Consider the following 22,931-nt stretch of genomic DNA (forward strand, 5'->3'; position numbering starts at 1 on the left):
GGTTATACACACACACACACACACATATTTTGGACACGGAAGCGGTATATACCACTCTTTTTCCACTAGGTCCCTCACCTACTAGTCTTCTCTCTCACACTGTACTTTTTGTTCTGTAGTTTAGTATAGAGCTTACATTATGGTAATAACCATTTACTATAAAAATTATATAAGTTTATATAAATTTTGTCAGGATAGTTATTTCTAACCCTCTTTAGTGCACTCTAGCCCTTCTGGGACAAAAACATTTAAGGTACTGAAACTCTACATGCTGCCCCTTGGTTGTGTGCTGTTAGTGACTCAGAGCTATGATTGTATCTGAAATTGGCATGGAGATTGTTCTGTTTGTGGTTAAAACACCATTAGTCATACTGCAGGATTTGTCAAGCCTGATATAGATTTTCCTTTAACTGTCATCACTTGCTTTGTTTTTTGTTCTTGTGGCGGATGGTAACGTTGTGCTGTTACCTACTGAGCTCATTTGAGTTATAGCTTGTTTTGAAAATCAATGGTTTTTAAAAAATGGACAGATGAGTGCTCAATAGTTTCTACTAGTTGTTCTGGATAGTAAAGAAAAATGTTGAGCGGGTACTCATATTATGGTGCTGATAGCCATAGACTAGTTTCTAACTGACAATCGCAAGTTTCTGGTGTAGGTTTAGTTCCCTTATAATAGATTTTTAGTAGAGATGTGGGACATAGTTGAGAGGAAATAAAAAAGCTCCCATTCCCATGCCCAACCTTGGTCTAGGTTTGGAAGCCAATCAAAACCTTTCTTTGAATACGGGGAACTTCATTTCAGTTCAGCCTAGATATGAGTCCACAGTGTAACGCTGCTGCAGAAAAAGCAAACATCATTCTGGGCTGTATTAGCAGGAGTGTTGTAAGCAAGACACAAGAAGTCATTCTTCCACTCTTCTCTGTGCTGATTAAACCTCAACTGGAATATTGTGTCCAGTTCTGGGTGCCACATTTCAGGAAAGATGTGAACAAATTGGAGAAAGTCCAGAGAAGAGCAACAAAAATGATTAAAGGTCTAGAAAACATGATCTGTGAGGGAAGATTGAAAAAATTGGGTTTGTTTAGTCTGGAGTAGAGAAGACTGAGAGGGGACATGACAACACTTTTCAAGTACATAAAAAGTTGTTACAAGGAAGAGGGAGAAAAATTGTTGTTCTTAACCTCTGAGGATAGGACACGAAGCAATGGGCTTAAATTGCAGCAAGGGCAGTTTAGACTGAACATTAGGAAAAACTTCCTGTCAGAGAGTTAAGCACTGGAATAAATTACCTAGTGAGGTTGTGGAATCTCCATCATTTGGGATTTTTAAGAGCTGGTTGGAAAAACACATGTCAGGGATGGTCTAGATAATACTTAGTCCTGCCTTGAGTGCAGGGGACTGGCCTAGATGACCTCTCGTGGTCCCTTCCAGTTCTGTGATTCCTTCGGGAACACAGGATATGGGATTTCTGTGGGTATCCATTGAACAGGGGCTAGATACACTTAGACTGCGTAAGTGGTGATCAGGCTGGTTTTGTTAAGGAGCTAGCAGGTACAGGTAAGACTCCCTCGCTCTGCAGGCAGATGGTAACAAGATGACACACTGCCCTTGGTGCCCTGCGAAGCATTACAGTCATTTCAGCATTTGTGACATCACAAATGTCAGTGTTTGTGACATGCCTTTCTGATCTGTTATGCCACAAGCAATAAACTGTGATAGCGCTGTGTGACATAGACAGAAAGAGACCAGTGATGGCACAAGAGAACTGTAAACATGATCATCACAACAAGGATTTGCAAGGATTATAACCACCCCACATTCATTCAATATTTACTTGCTTGTACACTACTAACCTCTGTATGGAATGTAGAATTTATTGCTGCAAGTAAAGGAAAAAGTACATGTGAATCAACTTTGATCCATTTTTCTGATTACATAAATGTCTATTGTTCATCCTTTGAGAATGAGAATTTCATTGAGAATGCACTAGAAAAAAAGACAAAAGGTGGAGAAAAGGGAGGTGGTATTCTCGGGGGAAGGGTGGTCCTTGAACACTGTACCACAGTTTACAAGGTTTGGACCACCACTCAAATCATACTCACAGCACTTGAGTTCAGATATAAAACATAAGGAAATATATTTAAGAAAAAATAGAGATTCAAATAAAAAGCAGTGAGAGAGATGGGAACAAAAGATTATATGTAAAACAACATACCACAATGCATATTCTAAAGCCTAAATTTAACTAAGAAGTTATCCTCCAGTCTAAATAAGTTTATCTCACCCAAACTTCTCTCCAGTGTCCTCCACCAAGCTTGGGTAGAGATCATTTTTTCATAAAGCAAACTGTGCATTTACTTCCTAGATGAAGAATACCAGGATGTCTCTTTGCTCCTCCAAATATACCAGAACAGACCTTTGATGTTCACCTGAAGATTAACTGTTTATTTCTTCCTGTTGGATTTTTTCTGAAGTCTCCACCATCTCTTCATTAGCATTTATCTTAGAATGCTAGCAGACTCCTTTTGTAGGACACACTGCACAGTGCTCCCCCCTCCCCCCGGAAGATAAGTGTCTCCCATAACCTGCCTAGAAGAATTTGTCTCAAGACAGACTACTTTTGAGTGACCTGTTTTTAACTGTGACCTAGAAAACATAAACTTTTATATACATAATTCTTCACATATTCTCCATACATACATCTCACAATGATTATGATGACCAGTGACTTTCATTAGAGACCTTACATGACATTCTTTTGGTGAACCCTCGGAATCTCTGTACTCCTCTACACCCAAGTTCCCTCTGCCAGTTGGCATCCAGAGGTTCTTGGGTCATGCGGACACTAAGACTCTCTGAAGGAATGTGGCCCCTTCTGTTGAGTCATCTTAGCTGCAGGGGCTAAAGCTCTGTAATGGAATTCAAGGTGGCTATTATGATGATTTATGCTGTGGGTGGCTCCAGTTAGTGCTAAGTGGGATGTAAGCAGCTAGGACAGAGAGGTAGCCTTGGAGAAAACCATAAAAACAGCCATTCTTATAGATGAAACATAGGGTGATGTTTCATGTTGTTTTTGGGGTAGCAATAAAGCAAAATTCCAGAGAGGAGGTAAATGTGGACCCTGTAGGCTGTGCACTTTGTTGAAAGTGGGATAGGGACTTGGCCCATTAACAGGGTATTACAGAAGGAATCTCATAGGAAGAGGAAGTTTCTCATTAGACTCATTAACCTCTCTAGTGCTGCCATTTAAAAAATTAATAGGATTTTGATGAACTTTAAAAAAAATTGTTAGAAAAATTGCTAGATTTAATTATTTTAAAGTAACAGTCTGTGTACTCTGAAAGAGGTAACAATTTAGTTATGTAACCTATGAAATCCCCCCTATTAAAGCTTAAACTTGACTATATCTGTTCTTCTCTATGTGGGGGTGAGGGGCATGGAATTAAGCAGAAATGCCACCCACCTGTCTCAACGGGTTGGGGAACTTGATGGAGTCAGCGGTGAAAGGGAGGGAGAGAGACTCTGGGAGGCACTAGGTAGCTCCTCTTTCTCTCCCCCTTTTGGAGGCTCTGGCACTCGTTGGTCAGCAGGGGGAAGGAGGAATGCTGATTGGCTCACATTCCCCAGCTCCAGGGATTTAACGTGGTGCATAGGGCATGGGGTACTGTTGGGTGTTTTTTAAAGCAAGTGCCCAAAATCTTCACAATACTGTGTTATCAAGGTCCTATCTCCCCACATCCACTTTAGGGCCAGCCAGGATCATTTGCTTTACCAGAGATCAAAAGCTTTAGCTATTTGAATTTTGCCTATAGCAAGTCACTGAGCTGGTATTTGTCTTTACCCCTAAAACAAAGAAATAAGAAATACACTTGAGTCACAAGTAATGCAATCTGCAGACTTTTTAAAATAATAGTTGGTGGTTGTAGTGGAAGTGTAGGTTGAAGAAATCCCACAGTGCTATATCCGTATTCTCTGAGACATGGATTCTCCACTGAAGACTCTGGCTAAATACACCAAATGAAATGTGACTTGAAAAAGTGAAAAAACAACATACCTCTGTCAGCCAGTTAAGACTTTGTGTTATAACAAAAAAAAAATTCATTTTGCTTTTGCTTTCAGATTTCTGGGATGTGCTACAGCAGTAGTGTGCTAAAAGTTCATCAGGTGCTTTGTGTTCCCAGCTGGCTGGCTAAGATATTTTCTTGGACTCTTGAACCAATATTCTCATCTGCAGAACCATCCAACGAGATTCAAGTAGGAATGGGAGCAACAGTGGACATCCAGAGACAGCAGAGAATGGAATTACTGGATCGTCAAATCATGATGTCTCAGTTTGCCCAGATGAGACGGCAAAGACAACAGCAGGTATAGATAAATTATTTGTAAGGTGTATGATTATGCTGAGTAATGGAAATATGGAGGGAAGGGGGTTTTGATTAATCATAATTTGTGGATCTAGTTTAGGAACAAGTATAGTCTTGTTTTTTAAAAAATTCCCTGTTGGAATTATGTAATTACTATTTCATAGACTTCTGTAATGTTAGCGAACATTTATGTAGGTTTTATATTATTAAAGTTCATTACAAGACGTGAAATATTTTCACAAAACAACTTAGGGGTAGGTAGGTGGCATTGCACTGTTTTACCACTAGCAAAATGAGCCTGAGATGTGAAGTGATTTATCAAAGCTCACAGTTGTGAGGTTATGCGGGGACTAGAACCCAGGACTTCAGGTTGCTTGATAGCCATTACCTCTGTGCTGCTACGCAGCAGCCATGTTGGACCTCTGTACATTGTCAATAGATGATCCTGCAGAGATAAAGACCACAGGAAGTAGTACCTCAGGAGGCTGTACTGACCGCTTCTTTCATGGCTCCGGATTGGTCCAGGCACCGTATTTAAGCCCAGAAGGAGTTCCAGGAAATGTCCATGGAAAAAGGTGGACTTCCCTGCCAGCCATAGCAATGGACCAGCCTCTCGGCTCACTCTCAGACTCCTGGCCCTGGCTGTGACCCTTGGCTCTGATTCCTGGTTCCTGACTACAGCTCTGACCTTTGGTGCTGTTCCTGGCCTCTGACCACTACTACTTGGACCAGTAGGCCTGGCTGACAAGGGTGTGTGACAGAGGCACAATTAAAACTCAGCATGTCCTGTTGTTCCAGGCCATGCTAGCAGTCAAAAAAGTTACCATCCTCTTCAGAGAGTTTGAAAATCTGCTCTGTAGTTAGGTGTTTTGCATGGGTAAATAGGAGGGATTACATCACCCGTATTGCACAAGGCTTGTTTCTTTATAAAAGCACAAAAAATTCTCGATCTCTAATTTTCCTATAGACGTCAACCACAGTGCTTTCCTGTTACTGCTTTTAGTGCTTACATTTTATTTGCCTATTAATTAGATTGTTAGTCTCTTTATTTTTCTCAGTTTTGATGGCGTGGACAAGGGCAGATGCTCACCTACTTGTCCATGTAAGACAGTAAAATAAAGCAGCTGGTGCCTCAAATTGCATTTCTCCTAGGCGGCATATATTGGCAGTCTAGTAATAAAGCCAGGTGAACATGTAGGATCCATATGAACCTCTGGTTTCTGTAACTTAACTACAAGCTACATGAGAATGAATAATTGTCTGTGTGAGAGCTGAATTGCATTTTATCCCTCTGAATTTTAGTACATTCAGCTGCTCTGTTATGTGTTGGGTGGTGCTAGTATGGAAAGGAAAGGAGGAGAAAGATCTGGCCTGAATGAACAAGATGCACTAATGTAAAAGGTTAAAACTAGTTGCTTTAAAAGTTTGGTTTGCATTAGGGTTGAAAACACTGATAGACTTCTCTTCTATCTACTACTGAATTTAATTTAGCCTAAAAGAGTCAATAGGATGACATCTGTCTGAAGATGTGGGGAAAACATGAGGGGTTTGGCCCTCCTGGCATTTCTGGGTATCGTTTTCAAGGAAGATAATTTATATGAGAGTGATCTTAGTATTTAAAAAGGAGAATAACAACTGAGCTGAGGGAATACTCTAAATAAAATGCTAGATAAAATCACAGCTTGGGTTGAAAAGGACTCCTGGGTAAGCTAGTCTTTCCCTTTGCAGAAATGTACTGCGGGGTTGTCCAGTACTGTGTGTTAACACTATATGAATTTTACCTAAGGCAATTTAGAACAGCTCTAGTGTCAGTCCCTCATTTACCTTCCTGGTAACATAATTCTATTCTTCATAGTTAGCTTCACTTTAATTTTATTAAATTATCTTGTTGTACAACCCCAACAGTTGCAAACTGTTTTCTCTACCCTGCCAGCAATCACTTGTAACATAGTGTTTATTGTAAAAACTAAACTAGGAACTGTTCAGTGCTCCAAAGTTAGTTGTTGTAAGAGAAACTAAACTGAAAGTGGCTGTTTGGCCACAAACAGGGGTAGCTAAACTTCTGGGAAATAAAAGGACCCAAATAATCAGGAGAATCTTAAAAAAGATTTTAAAAAATTAAAAAGAAATAGTAAATACATTCAAAATAGTAGGTGAAAAAATGTGTCCTTATTGTTTTGTCCTGTCCTTCTCCTAAGAACTGTTTTCTATTGTGGAAGGATGTACTGAATAATCCACCTCGTACCAAAAATAGTTTTTGAAAAAGTTTTTAATAAAACAAAAATAACCATATTTTAATAGCATATCTTAATTTTTCTTTGCCCTACACTTCCACTACAACCACTGTTCCCATTACGAGGTTATTCATGCATTTCAGTCAAATAAGAAGGCAGTTAGCCTTTAGCTTACCACTTCATAATGCACATGACATGTTCACCAATACCCTACTCATATCCTTGAGCAGAGGTGAAAGTAAGCTGGTACGGCCCAGTACAGCGTACCGGTAAGAGCCGGTGTGCCGTACTGGGACCGGCTTTCCCAGAGGGCAATTTAAAGCCCTGGGGTAGCTGTGGCAGGGATTTAAAGGGCCCCGGAGCTTCAGCTGCTGCTACCGCCCCGGCCCTTTAAATCTCCACCTGAGCCCTGCCTCCAAAGCCCTGGGGTAGTGGTGGCAGGGCTCTGGCGGGGATTTAAAGGACCCTGGAGCTCCAGTCCCCACTACCGCCCCGGGCCTTTAAATCCCCACTGCCGCTACCCCAGGGCTCAGGGAGCAGGGCTCAGGTGGGGATTTAAAGGGCCCCGGAGCTCCAGCCGCCACTACACCCCTGGGGCCCTTTAAATCCCCGCCTGAGCCCTGCTGCCCGAGCCCTGGGGTAGCGGCGGTGGGGCTCCAGAGTGGATTTAAAGGGCCGGGGCAGTAGCGGTGGCTGGAGCCCCGGGGCCCTTTAAATCCCCGACGGAGCCCAGCCGCCGCTACCCCAGGGCTCGGGCAGCAGGGCTCAGGCGGGGATTTAAAGGGCTCAGGGCTCCAGCAGCTGCTACCACAGCAGAGCCCCAGGCCCTTTAAAGCTCTGCCGGAGCCCAGAGCCCTGGGGTAGCGGTGGCAGCCAGGAGCCCCCAGGGCTCCTCAGTGATTTAAAGGGTCCGGGGCTCCTCTGCAGCAGCAGCAGCAGCTGGAGCCCTGCGCCCTTTAAATCGCCCCTGAGCCCCGGGGTTCCCACCGCCTCTGCAGCTGGTAGCTCGGGGGTGATTTAAAGGGTCCCGGGCTCCCAGCCGCCACTACCGCAGCTGGAGCCCTGGTCCTTTAAATCAAGATTTAAAGGGCCTGGGGACTTAAGGCTCCGCCTCTTCCGGTTGATGCCACGCCCCCTGCTCAGGACTCCGGCTTACTGGTGAGTCCTCTAACTTACTTTCACCCCTGTCCTTGAGTCCCTTATTGCTATATTAGTGAATGCCCAGCAAAGTCAGCGAAGGGAAGGCGATGGAGTTAATCTATCAAAACTTTAGAAAGGTCTGGTATGCAAAGCTAGTAACCAGTTTTTCTTAACTCATAGAATTTACTGGATGCCAGTCAAATCACCAAAAGCAGGGCTCAGAGATTCCAGTATGTGTTGAAGCAAAAATGAAAAATGGTCCAATTCATGATTGAATACCTGAATGTTTTAAAATTTGTGTTGAACCAAACTACATTCATCTGCAACAAAAAAAGCACACCGGTCCAATATTATTGACGGTTAACATTTGATAGATATGCCTGATCTGCTAAATATATATATAGCAATTTCACTCAATTTAATAAAATCGCTAGAAACAACGTATCTTGGGTGTTGTAATGATTCTTACTGTGTAATATAGTAACATCCTATTTAATAGAAAGATCTGATGGCTATATTCCTATATAATGTCTCTTTGAAAAAAAGCTTGTTGCTGTAATGATTGTTTCTGATATTTACATAGCAGTGATTTATAAACTTGTTAAAACTTCCTAAATAAATAGAAGATTGAGGTCTAACATTGTCCTCAGATTATGTTGTTACTGTTATGCAAACCCATTGCCTTCAATGAGTGTGTAATCTGAAGACAGTAATATTGCACAGGTGTAACTGAGTGTGTAATCTGAAGACTGTGAAGTTGCACAGGTGTAACTGGGTGTGTAATCTGAAGACAGTGGGGTTGCACAGGTGACCTGACAGTTAGAACCTAGATAATGAGTACTTGTGGCACCTTAGAGACTAACCAATTTATTTGAGCATAAGCTTTCGTGAGCTACAGCTCACTTCATCGGATGCATACTGTGGAAAGTATAGAAGATCTTTTTATACACACAAAGCATGAAAAAATTGGTGTTTACCACTACAAAAGGTTTTCTCTCCCCCCACCCCACTCTCCTGCTGGTAATAGCTTATCTAAAATGATCACTCTCCTTACAATGTGTATGATATCATGATCGCTTTTGTAGTGGTAAACACCCATTTTTTCATGCTTTGTGTGTATAAAAAGATCTTCTATACTTTCCACAGTATGCATCTGATGAAGTGAGCTGTAGCTCATGAAAGCTTATGCTCAAATAAATTGGTTAGTCTCTAAGGTGCCACAAGTACTCCTTTTCTTTTTGCGAATACAGACTAACATGGCTGTTACTCTGAAACCTAGATAATAATCTACTGGTGATATACAAACTATAAGAGAATCTGGTTCACTCTTCCTGAGCTGTATTGGCTCTGTAAGGTTGACAGTAGTAGAAGGTAGCAAATACATTTAAAAAAAGAATTAAAGTCAGCAAATATGGCTCTGAATACACACTGGGAGAATGCCAATTTGTGAGGTAGTCTAGAGCAAGCACATTGTTATGCTTCCCCCAAACCAACCCAAGAGGAAGATTGACTTCTGGACTCTCAATCCCCCTCCTGATTTCCCTGTTGCATCAGGAGTGAGTAAACTGTGACAGGTGTGACCTGTTGCAGCATATACACCCTTACATACCAGTATAGCTACATCACCAGGTGCATTGGGGAAGTGGAGTCAAGGTTCCATGCACTTCTTGACCCTACCTGCCCATTCCCACCTATTTGCCGAAGGTGGGGAACATAGGAGTTCTGAGTAGCCAATTTTCCTCTGCATGCAGGAAGGTATGGTGCACCAGCTCAAGGGAGTAAGGAGTTGCCTTATGCTCTTTCCCTTACCCCAGCAAACAGGACAAGCTGTGATCTATCCCTAAGAAGGTACCATTTTTATAATCACTTTTCATAGCAAATCTGTACTTCAGTTCTCTAGAAGAAATACAGAAACTGTTGCAATGAGCCTAGCAAGTTGAGACAATCCAACACAATAAGACTGCAATTTAGGTGGGAGAAGAGGTTCAACTTTAAATCCCAAAATTTAGGAGGAGATTTAAGGGGGAGTTTTAATTCACCTTTCTTCTTTAAGTTTGAATACCTCAAAGAATAATAAGAAAGACTTGACCAAAGCAAAATTAGCAAACAACAGGATAATGCAGTAGTCTGAAGAGTAAGTCCCAAAGGGGCTACAATAAAATAATTCTGAAGAAAAAATAAGAGAAGAGAGAGAGAAACTGAAAAATAGAGTGGAAGAACTGAAAAAAAGAGAACATCACAGTGGAAGAGACTGGAAAAAAAAGTATTCAGCTGCTGGCAAATACGTTTGATTACTCTCTACTACCCCAAAAATTAGGAGTGTAAAAGATTTTCTCAACTCCTTATTCTTTCCTTCTGTGTTGTTCAATGGTTTGTTAAAGCAGGATTTTCTTGGAGCACTTTCTATGAAAACAGTTAGGTTCATTGGCATTTAGTCTTTGAAAAATTTCCATTTCCTTTTCCATTCTCTCTAGCTGTTGTGCCCCAAACCCAGGGTAACATGGAGTGTAGTGGAATAACTCATAGAACTTCTGTACTCTTGGACACACAAACATTTGGAGGAGTAGAATGAATCCACAGTAGGGTTTGAACTTAGATCATCCAGATTGCTACCTGATGTACCTCCTTTTGAATTATGGTATAAATTGTTACTGATAGATTGATACTGGTATCTGCATATAATAGTCTGGAGACTTGAGCTGCATTTCTTTAAAAATTGTAGTTGTTATGGTAGTTAAATGATTGGTCTTGTCTTGGTTGCTGGTTACTATGGCTACTGTGCTTAAACAACTTATGTTTGTTATGTCAATTGCTAGCTATTTCTTTTCTATACAATTACCACAGCATTGTTATGTCAATTGCTATTTCTTTTCTATACAATTACCACAGCATTTTCTGTTTGTTTTTTCACGCTGGCTGTTGGTGAACTTGCTCCATAGATGAAGAATTCTTTAGCTATTAATATAAATTTTATGTTGTGTATATAGTCACACTCTTGAAAATAAATAAAATTTACTAGCCTACAAGTTCTCTTATTGACACATGCTACAGGTGTATCGGAGTGGGGCTCATTGGGACAGTCCTCTCTCCTGGGCAGTCTGGGCCTTGTACTCCCCATCACAGCTCTCCCCCCCACCCCATGTGTTCTTTTCCCTTATCTAAGTGTCTCTTTGTCCTCATCCCCAGTCTTTCTTCTTTGGATCCTTCTTCTCCCCAGCTACTCTGTGGCTCACATTCTCTTTTCCTTTATCTCCTTTCCCTGCGTGTCCTCCTCCTGCCACAAAGTCACTCTGCAGAACCAGCAAGCAGGGGAAGTTCTTTTAGGTCCATTGGCTGGTGCCTTCCGGAGCTTTAGGATTGAAGGGGTGGCTGCTTCTACTTCTCTAACTCTTCAGCCTCTACCCTCCTTATATTCAAGGTAGGGGTCTGGGATTTTAAGGGCCCCTCCTGCGGCTGCTCCGTCTTCTTGCTTTGTTTTCCCTCCCTTTGCCAGGTCTCCTCCACCCTCATATCTTCCATTTTCCAGCCCCTTGAGGTTCCTCTTGCTGGGTACCAGGCTCAAGTGAAAGCATTGGTTGGAAGAGGGGAGGAGCTACCGCATCCGTACATCAGCCTCTGAACAGAGACTGGATATGATTTTCATTTCCCACTGAAAAATGTGCAGGCAGACAGGTGGCTGAGCTACAAATAGCTGGATGAAGAGCTTCTGCCTTGCAACCAGCCACTGGTGACACTGTTTCGGAACACAGAAATAGGCACATAAGATGTAGCAAAGAGGTAGAAAACGGCAAAATGGAGGCCCAAAGCTTGCAGGGAGCAGCTGGAGACTGGTTTTTCAGCACACAGTGCAGCATGTTGAGGTTCAAGCGCAACTTGGTCGAAACCAGGTTTATTATTTCCCCTCCTTAACCCTTTTCTGTCTTCACTTTTTCACATTACTATGGACAAGACCGCCATCCTTCCTGCCATTCAGACCTGCACGCCTTAGCATGTCTTCTGTCTCTCCTTCCAGTACATTCATATGTTAACAGATCTTGTGCTTTCTTCTCTACAAATTTTCTGAAGTCTGATCCCAGCAGCTAATAACTTCTTCACACCTCATTTATAATCCTTCTTGGTTCTTGTAATCTCATCCTCTCTGATACCCATCTTGCTTTAATTCAGTCATTCCAAAAGCCTGATGCAAAGATTGTCTTGCTTGCATGTGATTTCCTCTTCAAATTCTTCTACTGATTCTCACTTTGCCTCCTGTATTAAATTTAAACTTTCTCATTCTCTCCCTGCACAGTAACACTCCATGCCTCATTTAATTGATTTTATCATTCCCTGATGTGCTCTTCACTCACCCAGCCTCTTGGCCTTTTTCATAGAATCATAGAATATCAGGGTTGGAAGGGACCTCAGGAGGTCATCTAGTCCAACCCCCTGCTCAAAGCAGGACCAATCCCCAATTAAATCATCCCAGCCAGGGCTTTGTCAAGCCTGACCTTAAAAATATCTAAGGAAGGAGATTCCACCACCTTCCTAGGTAACGCATTCCAGTGTTTCACCACCCTCCTAGTGAAAAAGTTTTTCCTAATATCCAACCTAAACCTCCCCCACTGCAACTTGAGACCATTACTCCTTGTTCTGTCATCTGGTAGCACTGAGAACAGTCTAGATCCATCCTCTTTGGAACCCCCTTTCAGGTAGTTGAAAGCAGCTATCAAATCCCCCCTCATTCTTCTCTTCCGCAGACTAAACATCCCCAGTTCCCTCAGCCTCTCCTCATAAGTCACGTGTTCCAGAACCCTAATCATTTTTGTTGCCCTCCGCTGGACTCTTTCCAATTTTTCCACATCCTTCTTGTAGTGTGGGGCCCGAAACTGGACGCAGTACTCCAGATGAGGCCTCACCAATGTCGAATAGAGGGGAATGATCATGTCCCTTGATTTGCTGGCAATGCCCCTACTTATACAGCCCAAAATGCCATTGGCCTTCTTGGCAACAAGGGCACGCTGTTGACTCATATCCAGCTTCTCGTCCACTGTAACCCCTAGGTCCTTTTCTGCAGAACTGCTGCCGAGCCATTCGGTCCCTAGTCTGTAGCGGTGCATTGGATTCTTCCGTCCTAAGTGCAGGACTCTGCACTTGTCCTTGTTGAACCTCATCAGATTTTTTTTGGCCCAATCCTCCAATTTGTCCAGGTCCCTCTGTATCCTATCCCTACCCTCCAGTGTATCTACCTCTCCTCCCAGTTTAGTGTCATCTGCAAACTTGCTGAGGGTGCAATCCACACCATCTTCCAGATCATTTATGAAGATATTGACAAAACTGGCCCCAGGACCGACCCTTAGAGCACTCCACTTGATACTGGCTGCCAACTAGACATGGAGCCATTGATCACTACCCGTTGAGCCCGACAATCTAGCCAGCTTTCTATCCACCTTATAGTCCATTCATCCAGCCCATACTTCTTTAACTTGCTGGCAAGAATACTGTGGGAGACAGTGTCAAAAGCTTTACTAAAGTCAAGGAACAATACGTCCACTGCTTTCCCTTCATCCACAGAGCCAGTTCTCTCGTCATAGAAGGCAATTAGATTAGTCAAGCATTACTGGCCCTTGGTGAATCCATGCTGACTGTTCCTGATCACTTTCCTCTCCTTTAAGTGCTTCAGAATTGATTCCTTGAGGACCTGCTCCATGATTTTTCCAGGGACTGAGGTGAGGCTGACTGGCCTGTAGTTCCCAGGATCCTCCTCCTTCCCTTTTTTAAAGATGGGCACTACATTAGCCTTTTTCCAGTCGTCCGGGACTTCCCCTGATCGCCATGAGTTTTCAAAATAATGGCCAATGGCCCTGCAATCATATCTGCCAACTCCTGTAGCACTCTTGGATGCAGCGCATCCAGCCCCATGGACTTGTGCACATCCAGCTTTTCTAAATAGTCCCGAACCACTTCTTTCTCCACGGAAGGCTGGCCACCTCCTCCCCATGCTGTGCTGCCCAGTGCAGCAGTCTGGGAGCTGACCTTGTTTGTGAAGACTGAGGCAAAAAAAGCATCGTGTACATTAGCTTTTTCCACATCCTCTGTCACTAGGTTGCCTCCCTCATTCAGTAAGGGGCCCACACTTTGGTGTCTTTCCCTCAGTAGGAGCGGGAACTGCAAATCTGTCATCCTCAAGAATGAAGCTCATGAGAGCAGGAGACAAGTCTTTCTCAGCTACAGGGCCAAGACTGTGGAACTACCTCCCAGAGGGGAAGAGTGACTGCATTTCTGTCTACTTTCAGAGAGAAATGCAAAACTCACTACTTAGGCCTGCCTTTCCTACAGCAACAATAACTGAAAAGATGATAGTCAAATGCATGCACCAGCTACCACCAGGGGAATCTAGAGCACATGAAGGATTTATTCTATTTTGTGCAAATAAAACACTTGGGTGCCTCCAATCTGAGCGTGAAATAAAATCTTAAATACTGTAGCTCACAACCACCCTGGGTCGGGGGCATGCACTCATTCTTTTAACCCTTTTCATATGCTATCATTGCATTGAGTACTGTAACATATAGGGCTTTAGGAGCAAACTGTAAAGAATTCTAATAACTGTAATTAATATCAATTTGTGTGGCCAGTGGTGCTGCCTCCTTACTTATCCAGCTGGATAAAAATTTATTCTCTGACCTCTCTTTTTAGCAAAAGTTTTTTCCAAAAAGGGGCTTGCTACTCAAAGCTTGCCAAGTATAACAACTCTTTGGATGCTACCGAGATTGGCTTCTTTTGTGCTTGCTTCTAAAATGCACCATTTTAAATAGAAATGTTCCAAAAGTAGATAACTCAGTTTTACTCAGGTATTCTTACCTGTTTGTTCAAATGTGTCCAAGTCCATAGATGTAGTCGAGAAGTATGTCCCCACTTTTCTGATTGCAATTTACTGACATGTTTCCATAAATTTAAAAATTTAGGCTCTTAATTCATTAAAATATTATTCTAAACCTTATTCATGGAAACTGACAAACCCATAAGTATAGAAGCACTAGTGGGTACTACTATAGTACATAGAAAATATTCTAAATTAGTAGCCGGTTGTCACAATTACCAGGATTACTGCACCTCTACCTCTCCTGGTTTCTCTACATATGTCTAGGTTACCAGGTGTCTAGCCATCTACCACATGGGGCTCCTGGTAGGTGTAAGACTCCACTAGACACCCAAAAACCTCTGTGGTCTGGATGGCACAATCTGATCCCTTAACTCACAAACCAGTTCTCTCTCACTGCTTTGGGGAGAGTGTCTTCAAATCTTGCTCAGTCTTTGATATGCTCTTGCAGGACCCAAATAACTTTTTAGCTGTTTATAACCCTTTGATCTGTTAGCTTCCAGCATTGGCTAAACAAGGCTTGCAACTTTGCTGGAGATAGAATGTAGAATCCTCAAATCTAACAGTTTTCCCCGTTGCCTTTCAAGTGTGTTGTGGGATGTTCCTATCTGGGATCCACTGTCTTCCATTCCAGGTGACAGCCCCCATTGAATTAAAGCAATATAGGCATATAATAAACATTACACTAACCCTAATATAGCTATACAGTCTATCTCAATAACTAGGTCACATACAATATTCACAAAATTATTATATAGTAGCTCCTCATATGCCATACCAATCACTTCTTACTTTCAACAAATTGCAGGGCTTTGCCTCACGATGTTTATGGGTGATAATTGGATTTAATTTATGGCTAGGTTTTTATGGTCATTCTTTTGCTAAGTGTTTAAACCTTTCCATCATCAGATTTATTTAGGAATGTGTATTTTCTGCCTTGTACAGTGCTGTGTTTGCTGCTCATTTGTTTTAGTAGATATGTATAGGTTCCCAGCGCTTAATAAGTTAATATCTGGAATTTAGATTCGATAGAATAGTTAAGTTTGCCTTTTCCTTTTTATAGAAATATAGTTAGAGGAATCAAGAACTTCAGCATCAAATCATGCTGTAACTATCTTTCTAAAGCTGTTACCCCAGCAATTATGTTTGCAGTTAATAAGCTTTTTATACAGGATACGGATATTATCTGTATTTTTCTATTTCCTGTAACTTATTTAGTTTGTATTTTTCTGGAAAACGTGTCAGATTTGACATATAAAATTCAGTAATAGCACTGGTTTAAGAAGCACAGTGTAGGCAAGTGTTATGCACGCTTTCCTAGACAGCTCTCTTAATTCTGACCTGCAACCCCCTGGCTATTCTGCTTGTGTGCCTCTCTTGAGAAGAGACTGCCATTCATGTCAGATTTTGCGGTGGCTTTCTGACCAACCAGGATGAGACTGCAAAGTTTATTTCCATCTGTAGCTTAAGACAGAATTTGAATCCAGGTTTCCAGAGCTGAAAGGCTAATGCACTCATTCACTGAATCATTTACTGGCCCTGTATATGCACACAGCAGTTGTACACGTTTATTGCAATGTATTTTGTACTTTGTTTTTACATTTTCATTGGTAGTGTCTTACAAAATGTACTCCTCAAAGCACAATTGTAGAATCTACTTTTTTAGATTCTTCTTGGTCTTTATTTCTGTTAAAAGAACAGGTTTTGTATACAGGAAGTGAGTAGAGGTGAGTTTAAGTATCTAACCACCAACCTTCAACAACATGTAGCATCAGTCAACATCCTGACTGCCTCACGTTTCAGGATTCAGACCAGGGCACAGCCCAGAGACACATCTAGCAGCACTAAAAGATGACCTCCTTATGACCACAGACACAGGTAAAATCTCCCTGTGCATACTGCTGCATCTGTCTGCAGCCTTTGACACGCTAGTCCACAAGATGCTGCTGATGCATCTGGCTGACGTAGCAGAAGTAGATGGCCCAGCACTACAGTTACTCAAATCATTTGTCTCCAGCAGAATTCAGAGAGTGGTGGTCGGCAATTCCTCCTCCTCCTCTTTAAAGGCCCTTACCTGCAGGGTCCCCCAAGGATCCATACTATCACCTCTTCTCTTCAATATACATGAGGCCACCGGGGCAGAGAATGAAATGCTGTGGTCGCAGCTGCCAACAGGATGGGCACTCAACTATGTCTCATTCTCAACTGATGCAACCATTGCCATGGCTACGATGTCAGAATGCATACAGGAAATCAGCTCTTTGGCACAGAAGAGCTGGCTCCGACTGTACCCTGGCAAAACCCAAATGATGCTGGTTGTAAAGAGAAATGCTTTTAAGAGATAGCCAAGATATTGTCTCCCTCATTTGTCAAAGTGGTGCCGTGCCTCAAAGTCCTGTTTGACTGCACACTGAGCTTGGATGACTGGGAAGCAGCAGTTCCCCAAAATGCCTTTTTTCACCTCCAACTTGCTAGGAAAAGTCATCCCTTCTTCCTGGACAAGGACCTGGCCACAGTGGTCCATGCATTTGTCACCGCTGATCTGGATTACTGTAACTCACCATTTGAGTGTGAAGATGATGGACAGACTCCAAAGGTGCTGCAGAATGTGGCTGCCTACCTTCTCCATGGCTTAGGCCACTGTGAGAATATCAGGTCCATGCTCAAATCCCTTCACTGGCTCCCAGCCAATTTAAAGGCCTTGGTCCTAAGTTTCAAAGTAATCAATGGATCAAACCCCAGCTACATCAAAGACCGAATGTCAACCTATGAATCTATGTGACAGTTGCATTCGTCTGGTGCAACACCAATTCATAACCCAGGATGAAGCATGTGAGCACTAGAGACAAAGCATTCTTATTCAAAGGGATATGGCTATGTAATGAACTTCCAGAGGAGATCAGGCAAATTCAGTCTGACCATTTTTAGGAATTACTGCAAAACTTTCCTGTTTCAAAAAGTATTTTAACATAAGAATGACAATCACATCAGTGACACTTCCTTGTACTCTAAACCTCTACAGGCTTAAAGTACAAAAAAATCAAAACCAAGATCCTACCCCAAGCAAAGTTTTGACCCTGAAATGGGAGAAGTGCCAGAGACTCCATGAAGTTCACCAGAAACTTTTTGCTATTGTTATTCATGGAAGGTACTCAGATACCATGGTGGGTGGCAGTATAAAATTTTTAGCTCGAGTTAATGACACTATTTTTACATCTGTCTTAAAACAAAAAATATTAAAACTTTCACTCTATAGCAAAGCCTATAGTCTCTTTTTTTTCCCCACCCGGGATTATTACCCTCTCCTTGAATGAGGTAGTAGTAAAATTCAAAATTTGTATGAAGTTTTATCAGAAAGGAAATATTTGAGACATTACTTTTAGCACATTAGAGGCCTTAATTTAAAAAGAAAAAACTTACATAAAACCAGTGGGACAATCAGAATATCTGGCCCTGCACAAAATATCTCCTATTGTGTAGATTATGAGTACTGGGCAGATTGTGTGTTATTTAAAAAATGAAATGCAAAAGCTGTTTCCTTTTTTCCATCTCTCACTATGTGGTTACGTCTTTAGAAAAGGTGTAGAGGTCAGATATTAGGAGGTGTTTCCTGTTTGTGCAAACAGATGGCAAGTTGGCATTAACTCAGGCACATGCATTGCCTTATCAAAATATCTGAGTGCTTACAGAGCTTTCAAGAAAACTTCTAAAACACATTTTCTTTCTCTATCTAAGTGAATAGGATTGACAGATGTTTAATTGCTATTTAGTTGACAATTAGTAGCTGCCCAAAATATAACTTTTTTTATTTTGCAAACACTGAGTAAAATGCACTTTTGTGCTTTTTTTGTTGTGTGTCTGATCTGAGTAACTAGGTTCATTACTATAAATTACTCTACCTGAGTCTATACAAAAAGGAGTGTATGTCTTTTATGTGCTATGTGCATTGTCTTGTATACCGCAGAAAGATGAGATACCAGGAAAGTGGTTTAACTAGTTCACAACTTGATTAAGTAACATATCTGGGAACTATCCAGCAATGACTTGTCCTGTGCAGATCATCCTTCATTTGTAACCTGTACCACCTTGCGGAGAGATGTTGTGAGCCCCTCATCCCATTAATATGCTCCCAGAACTGTTGCTGGGACCCCACCACTCTCCTGTGACAATCGAGAGGGTTGTCTCCTTGCCGTTCCAGCCATTTGGAGCCCCAAACCCATTCCCCACCTTCTCTAGGAGATGCCTTTTCCTAATCTGCTTCCAATTCCGGTTTATCAGGGAACAGGTCCCCCAATTGAAAGAGTACCTGCACTGGGCACCTGCCAAGTTGTGATAAAATAAATTTCACAACCTGATATATCCACTGGGTCCCTGGGGTGCTGAGAGAAAGGAAAAAACCAACCCACACTGCCCAGGTCAATCTGGCAGTGAGAAAAAAATTCCTTCCCAGCCCCCAAAGGGTAACTAGCACGATGCTCACAGCAAGGCCCCCAAACCCGCCCCTATTCTAATCCCAGTGGGCAGAAGGAGGAGCTTTCATTCCTAGTGAGGAATGGTGCCCTGGGCATGAAGAAGGGTTCATAAGACCTCCCCTTGTTTGTGGAGCCGTTAGACTTTTGCTGCATCTCTCTATCCAACCAATCAGCCAAGGAGCTCCCCTCCTCAAACCTGTGAGGAGGCTGAGTGCCATGAGCAGGGTGTGTGCATTCCTTAAAGTGTCCAAGCGTTTACTTTCCCCTGCTGGCCTAGACAAAACCTCTCCCAGCTACGAGACTGTGGTGGGGAAGGCACTGTCAGCAACTTGATCATTTCTGCCCTAACATTGATTTTTTAATGGTAATGCAACTTAATTGTCTTCTCTGCTGTGGCCTAAGAAGCAAGCTCTTACTTTAAAACAGTTTCTAAATAATGCAGGTCAACCCTAAGAGAGAGGGGGTGGCTCCTGACATGGGGAATAGACCTTCTACAGCTCCTCTCTTCATAGCATCCAATTCTAGGAACCAGTGTTTGAAAGCTGATGGTGACATCCTGCCTACTCACTGTGACAAACTTTCTGCTGCTTTGAGACCCAGATTGGAAAAAAAGCCATCCCACGACTCTTGGAGGAATAGGGTGCACAAGTAGGGAGGTCAAAGGGAAAGTTTCCTTCCTTCCAGTAATTCTTTCATGACTTCCATCCACTGATAAAGTAGAGCACTAAAACCGGAGCTAAGAAAAGAGGCACAAGCTGGTAGTCCCATCTCCCCCGTAGAAAACACGAGCAGCAGCCGCTTTCGAGAACCATGAATGGGGAAAGGCAGGGGGAGATTTCACATACATCTTCCTAGGGACAGTCTTGAGATCACCATTGTCCAAGATACCTGGAGATCTCAAAAAGTTGTTGGGATTGACTCTGGGTGTGAGCGGTGTGGCACGGTTAGAATTGCCTGGTCTGAAACCTCTTACGTTCTCCCTTATTTATCATTAAATTTGAATTTAGTTCACATAATAAACAGCCAATTCACAAGCTCTGCTTGGATGTCACCAGACAGCTTGGAACAGATGTCACTGTCAATGAGAGTGGCGGAGAGGCCAATTGCAAATCTGCAATGAAATATGCTCCTTTTGCATAGAAATTATGTGCTAATAATAGATGACCCTTTAAAAGATGAGATGCTCCATTCAGTCAGGTCAGTCGACCATAGTGCAGATATTCCTCTGAAGTGTACCTGGATATTTGCATATTAAGTATGTTAGGGAACATAAAATACACTGCAATTTAACATTTGCCATAAAACTGTGTATGAATGCAGGGGGAGGGTCTGAAAATGATTTCCTGTAAGGCAAGGCTTGGCAGTAGTCTTTTTTTTTTTCCTCCCCTTTTTGTCTATTTTTAAAAACTGGCATATGTGGGATTACTTGACTTCATGATGATTTTTCCATCCTACCTGCTCTGGGGCTGGATTTAGTTAAATTCTCAGCTTTTTATATCGTGCTAAACCTTAAACACTTTCCAGATTTGCCTGATCGTATTATTGCTGCATTTATGATATTCCCTATAATTAATAAAGAATACTGGGGTAATGGCACCTAGATCCAAAGGCCAGTGAAATGATTTAAAGGCAATTTAAAGCTGTGAAAAATTACTTATCTGATCTGATGTAGGTATTTCTAGGAAATGTGTCACTGTGGTATCTGCTTGAATCTGTTCTTACTACATTATCTGCATCCGTAGTTTAGTAAGATGTCTGTTGCTAAAGTGATGCTCTAAATAGTTAGTACAGAAACTGCTTTTTTAAAGATTGAAAACACTTTGTTTTTGTGTGTTGCGGGTGCCAAAGAGAAGGCTCATTTCTGAGAGATAGGGTGTCCCTTTGCAGTGTCAGTTGACAAATAACATGAACTTATGAAGATTTTGTAGACCAAATAGAATAAATAAGTAATTAACGATGCTATAGGTTCAGTTGGAAAGGCAGCTACACTTATTTCAGTTGTCAGATAGACCAGTACATTTATAAATTAGCACATTTTTTGACTGTCTGAAGCCTTATGATTTCCAATTCATAGAATAAAAATGTCGTAACATAGACAACCTTCTTCAATACATCAATTTTTCTTGGAATACATTGTTAAATACACCAATGTCTTTTTGTCCCTTGATCGTTTAAAGGAAATAAATACAAGCAAAACTGCATTAATGCAACATTCTGGTTAGATTTTAAGTTAATTGCCCCAGCCCAAGGAAGCTTAAAGGAAAAAGCAGAGCTGAAAAAAAAATAACTCTTTTTTTAAGAGGAAGGTCTTCTGAGAAAGAGTTCTAGGCCCAAAATAGAGCAGCTGCAGGAAGGAAGCCCAGATCCCATACAAACTGAAAGGAAGAAGGACTCCTTTCCACAATAGTGAGAGAGAAGAGGGAGGGAGACACGGGGAGTGAGGGTGAACAAGCTGCCTTATAGACACACAAGCATCAGGAAAAAACACATAAAACAGAGAGATTGTAAAGGAACAGATGTTTTTTTTCATGGGCAGTGGTTCTAATATTACCCATAATCTGTCAAAAAAAACTTTGGTGATACATCACTGTTACCTCTGGGCAATTATGTAAATAACACTTGACGTTACTGTATGTATTCGTTATACTGTAAAAAGTAAGCCCCTTACCATTCTTTTTCTGTGGTTTGGTTACATTTACATTTTAAATTAAATTTCTGTTTTTGTAACACACTTTGTACAAAATGCATTTACTTTGGAACAATGCCAAAATGTGAAACATGATATTTAATAGAGTAAATCTAGGCAAGGAGGAGAATCTTTTCAAAGTCATTTCAACTGTATTAGATTCATACAGGCACTTAGATAGTACAGTGATGGCTGTAGAAAACTTTTACATGGCAACTGTATCATAGACATTCTCAGTAGGCCTTATCCTGAGTTTACCTCTGTGATTTTGTTGGTGCCCTGAGAAATCCGCTCATTGCCTCCTCCTTAATCTCCTGCATTTTTTGCCTTTCCCATCTGTCATAAATATAAAGGGAAGGGTAAACCCCTTTGAAATCCCTCCTGGCCAGGGGAAAGCTCTTCTCACCTGTAAAGGGTTAAGAAGCTAAAGGTAACCTCGCTGGCACCTAACCAAAATGACCAATGAGGAGACAAGATACTTTCAAAAGCTGGGAGGAGGGAGAGAAACAAAGGGTCTGTGTGTCTGTCTATATTCTGTCTTGGCTGGGGATAGACCAGGAATGGAGTCTTAGAACTTTTAGTAAGTAATCTAGCTAGGTATGTGTTAGATTATGATTTCTTTAAATGGCTGAGAAAAGAACTGTGCTGAATAGAATAACTATTTCTGTCTGTGTATCTTTTTTGTAACTTAAGGTTTTGCCTAGAGGGGTTCTCTATGTTTTGAATCTAATTATCCTGTAAGGTATCTACCATCCTGATTTTACAGGGGGGATTTCTTTATTTCTATTTACTTCTATTTTTATTAAAAGTCTTCTTGTAAGAAAACTGAATGCTTTTTCATTGTTCTCAGATCCAAGGGTTTGGGTCTGTGGTCACCTATGCAAATTGGTGAGGCTTTTTATCCAACATTTCCCAGGAAAGGGGGGGTGCAAGTGTTGGGAGGATTGTTCATTGTTCTTAAGATCCAAGGGTCTGGGTCTGTAGTCACCTAGGCAAATTGGTGAGGCTTTTTACCAAACCTTGTCCAGGAAGTGGGGTGCAAGGTTTTGGGAAGTATTTTGGGGGGAAAGACGCATCCAAACAGCCCTTCCCCAGTAACCAGTATTAGTTTGGTGGTGGTAGCGGCCAATCCAAGGACAAAGGGTGGAATATTTTGTACCTTGGGGAAGTTTTGA

General features: G+C 41.8%; 1 protein-coding gene across 1 annotated transcript in view; it reads left to right on the forward strand.

Annotated features, from left to right (window-relative positions):
- Positions 1 to 22,931, forward strand: part of UBAC2 (UBA domain containing 2) — a 165,429-nt gene that overhangs the window by 123,627 nt on the left and 18,871 nt on the right. The window contains exon 7 of the mRNA XM_073348554.1: positions 4,121 to 4,366. Coding sequence (XP_073204655.1) covers positions 4,121 to 4,366 — 246 coding nt within the window. The remainder of the gene's footprint in view (positions 1 to 4,120; positions 4,367 to 22,931) is intronic.

The sequence above is a fragment of the Lepidochelys kempii genome, chromosome 1 (genome assembly GCF_965140265.1).
Source record: "Lepidochelys kempii isolate rLepKem1 chromosome 1, rLepKem1.hap2, whole genome shotgun sequence".
NCBI classification, from domain to species: domain Eukaryota; kingdom Metazoa; phylum Chordata; order Testudines; family Cheloniidae; genus Lepidochelys; species Lepidochelys kempii.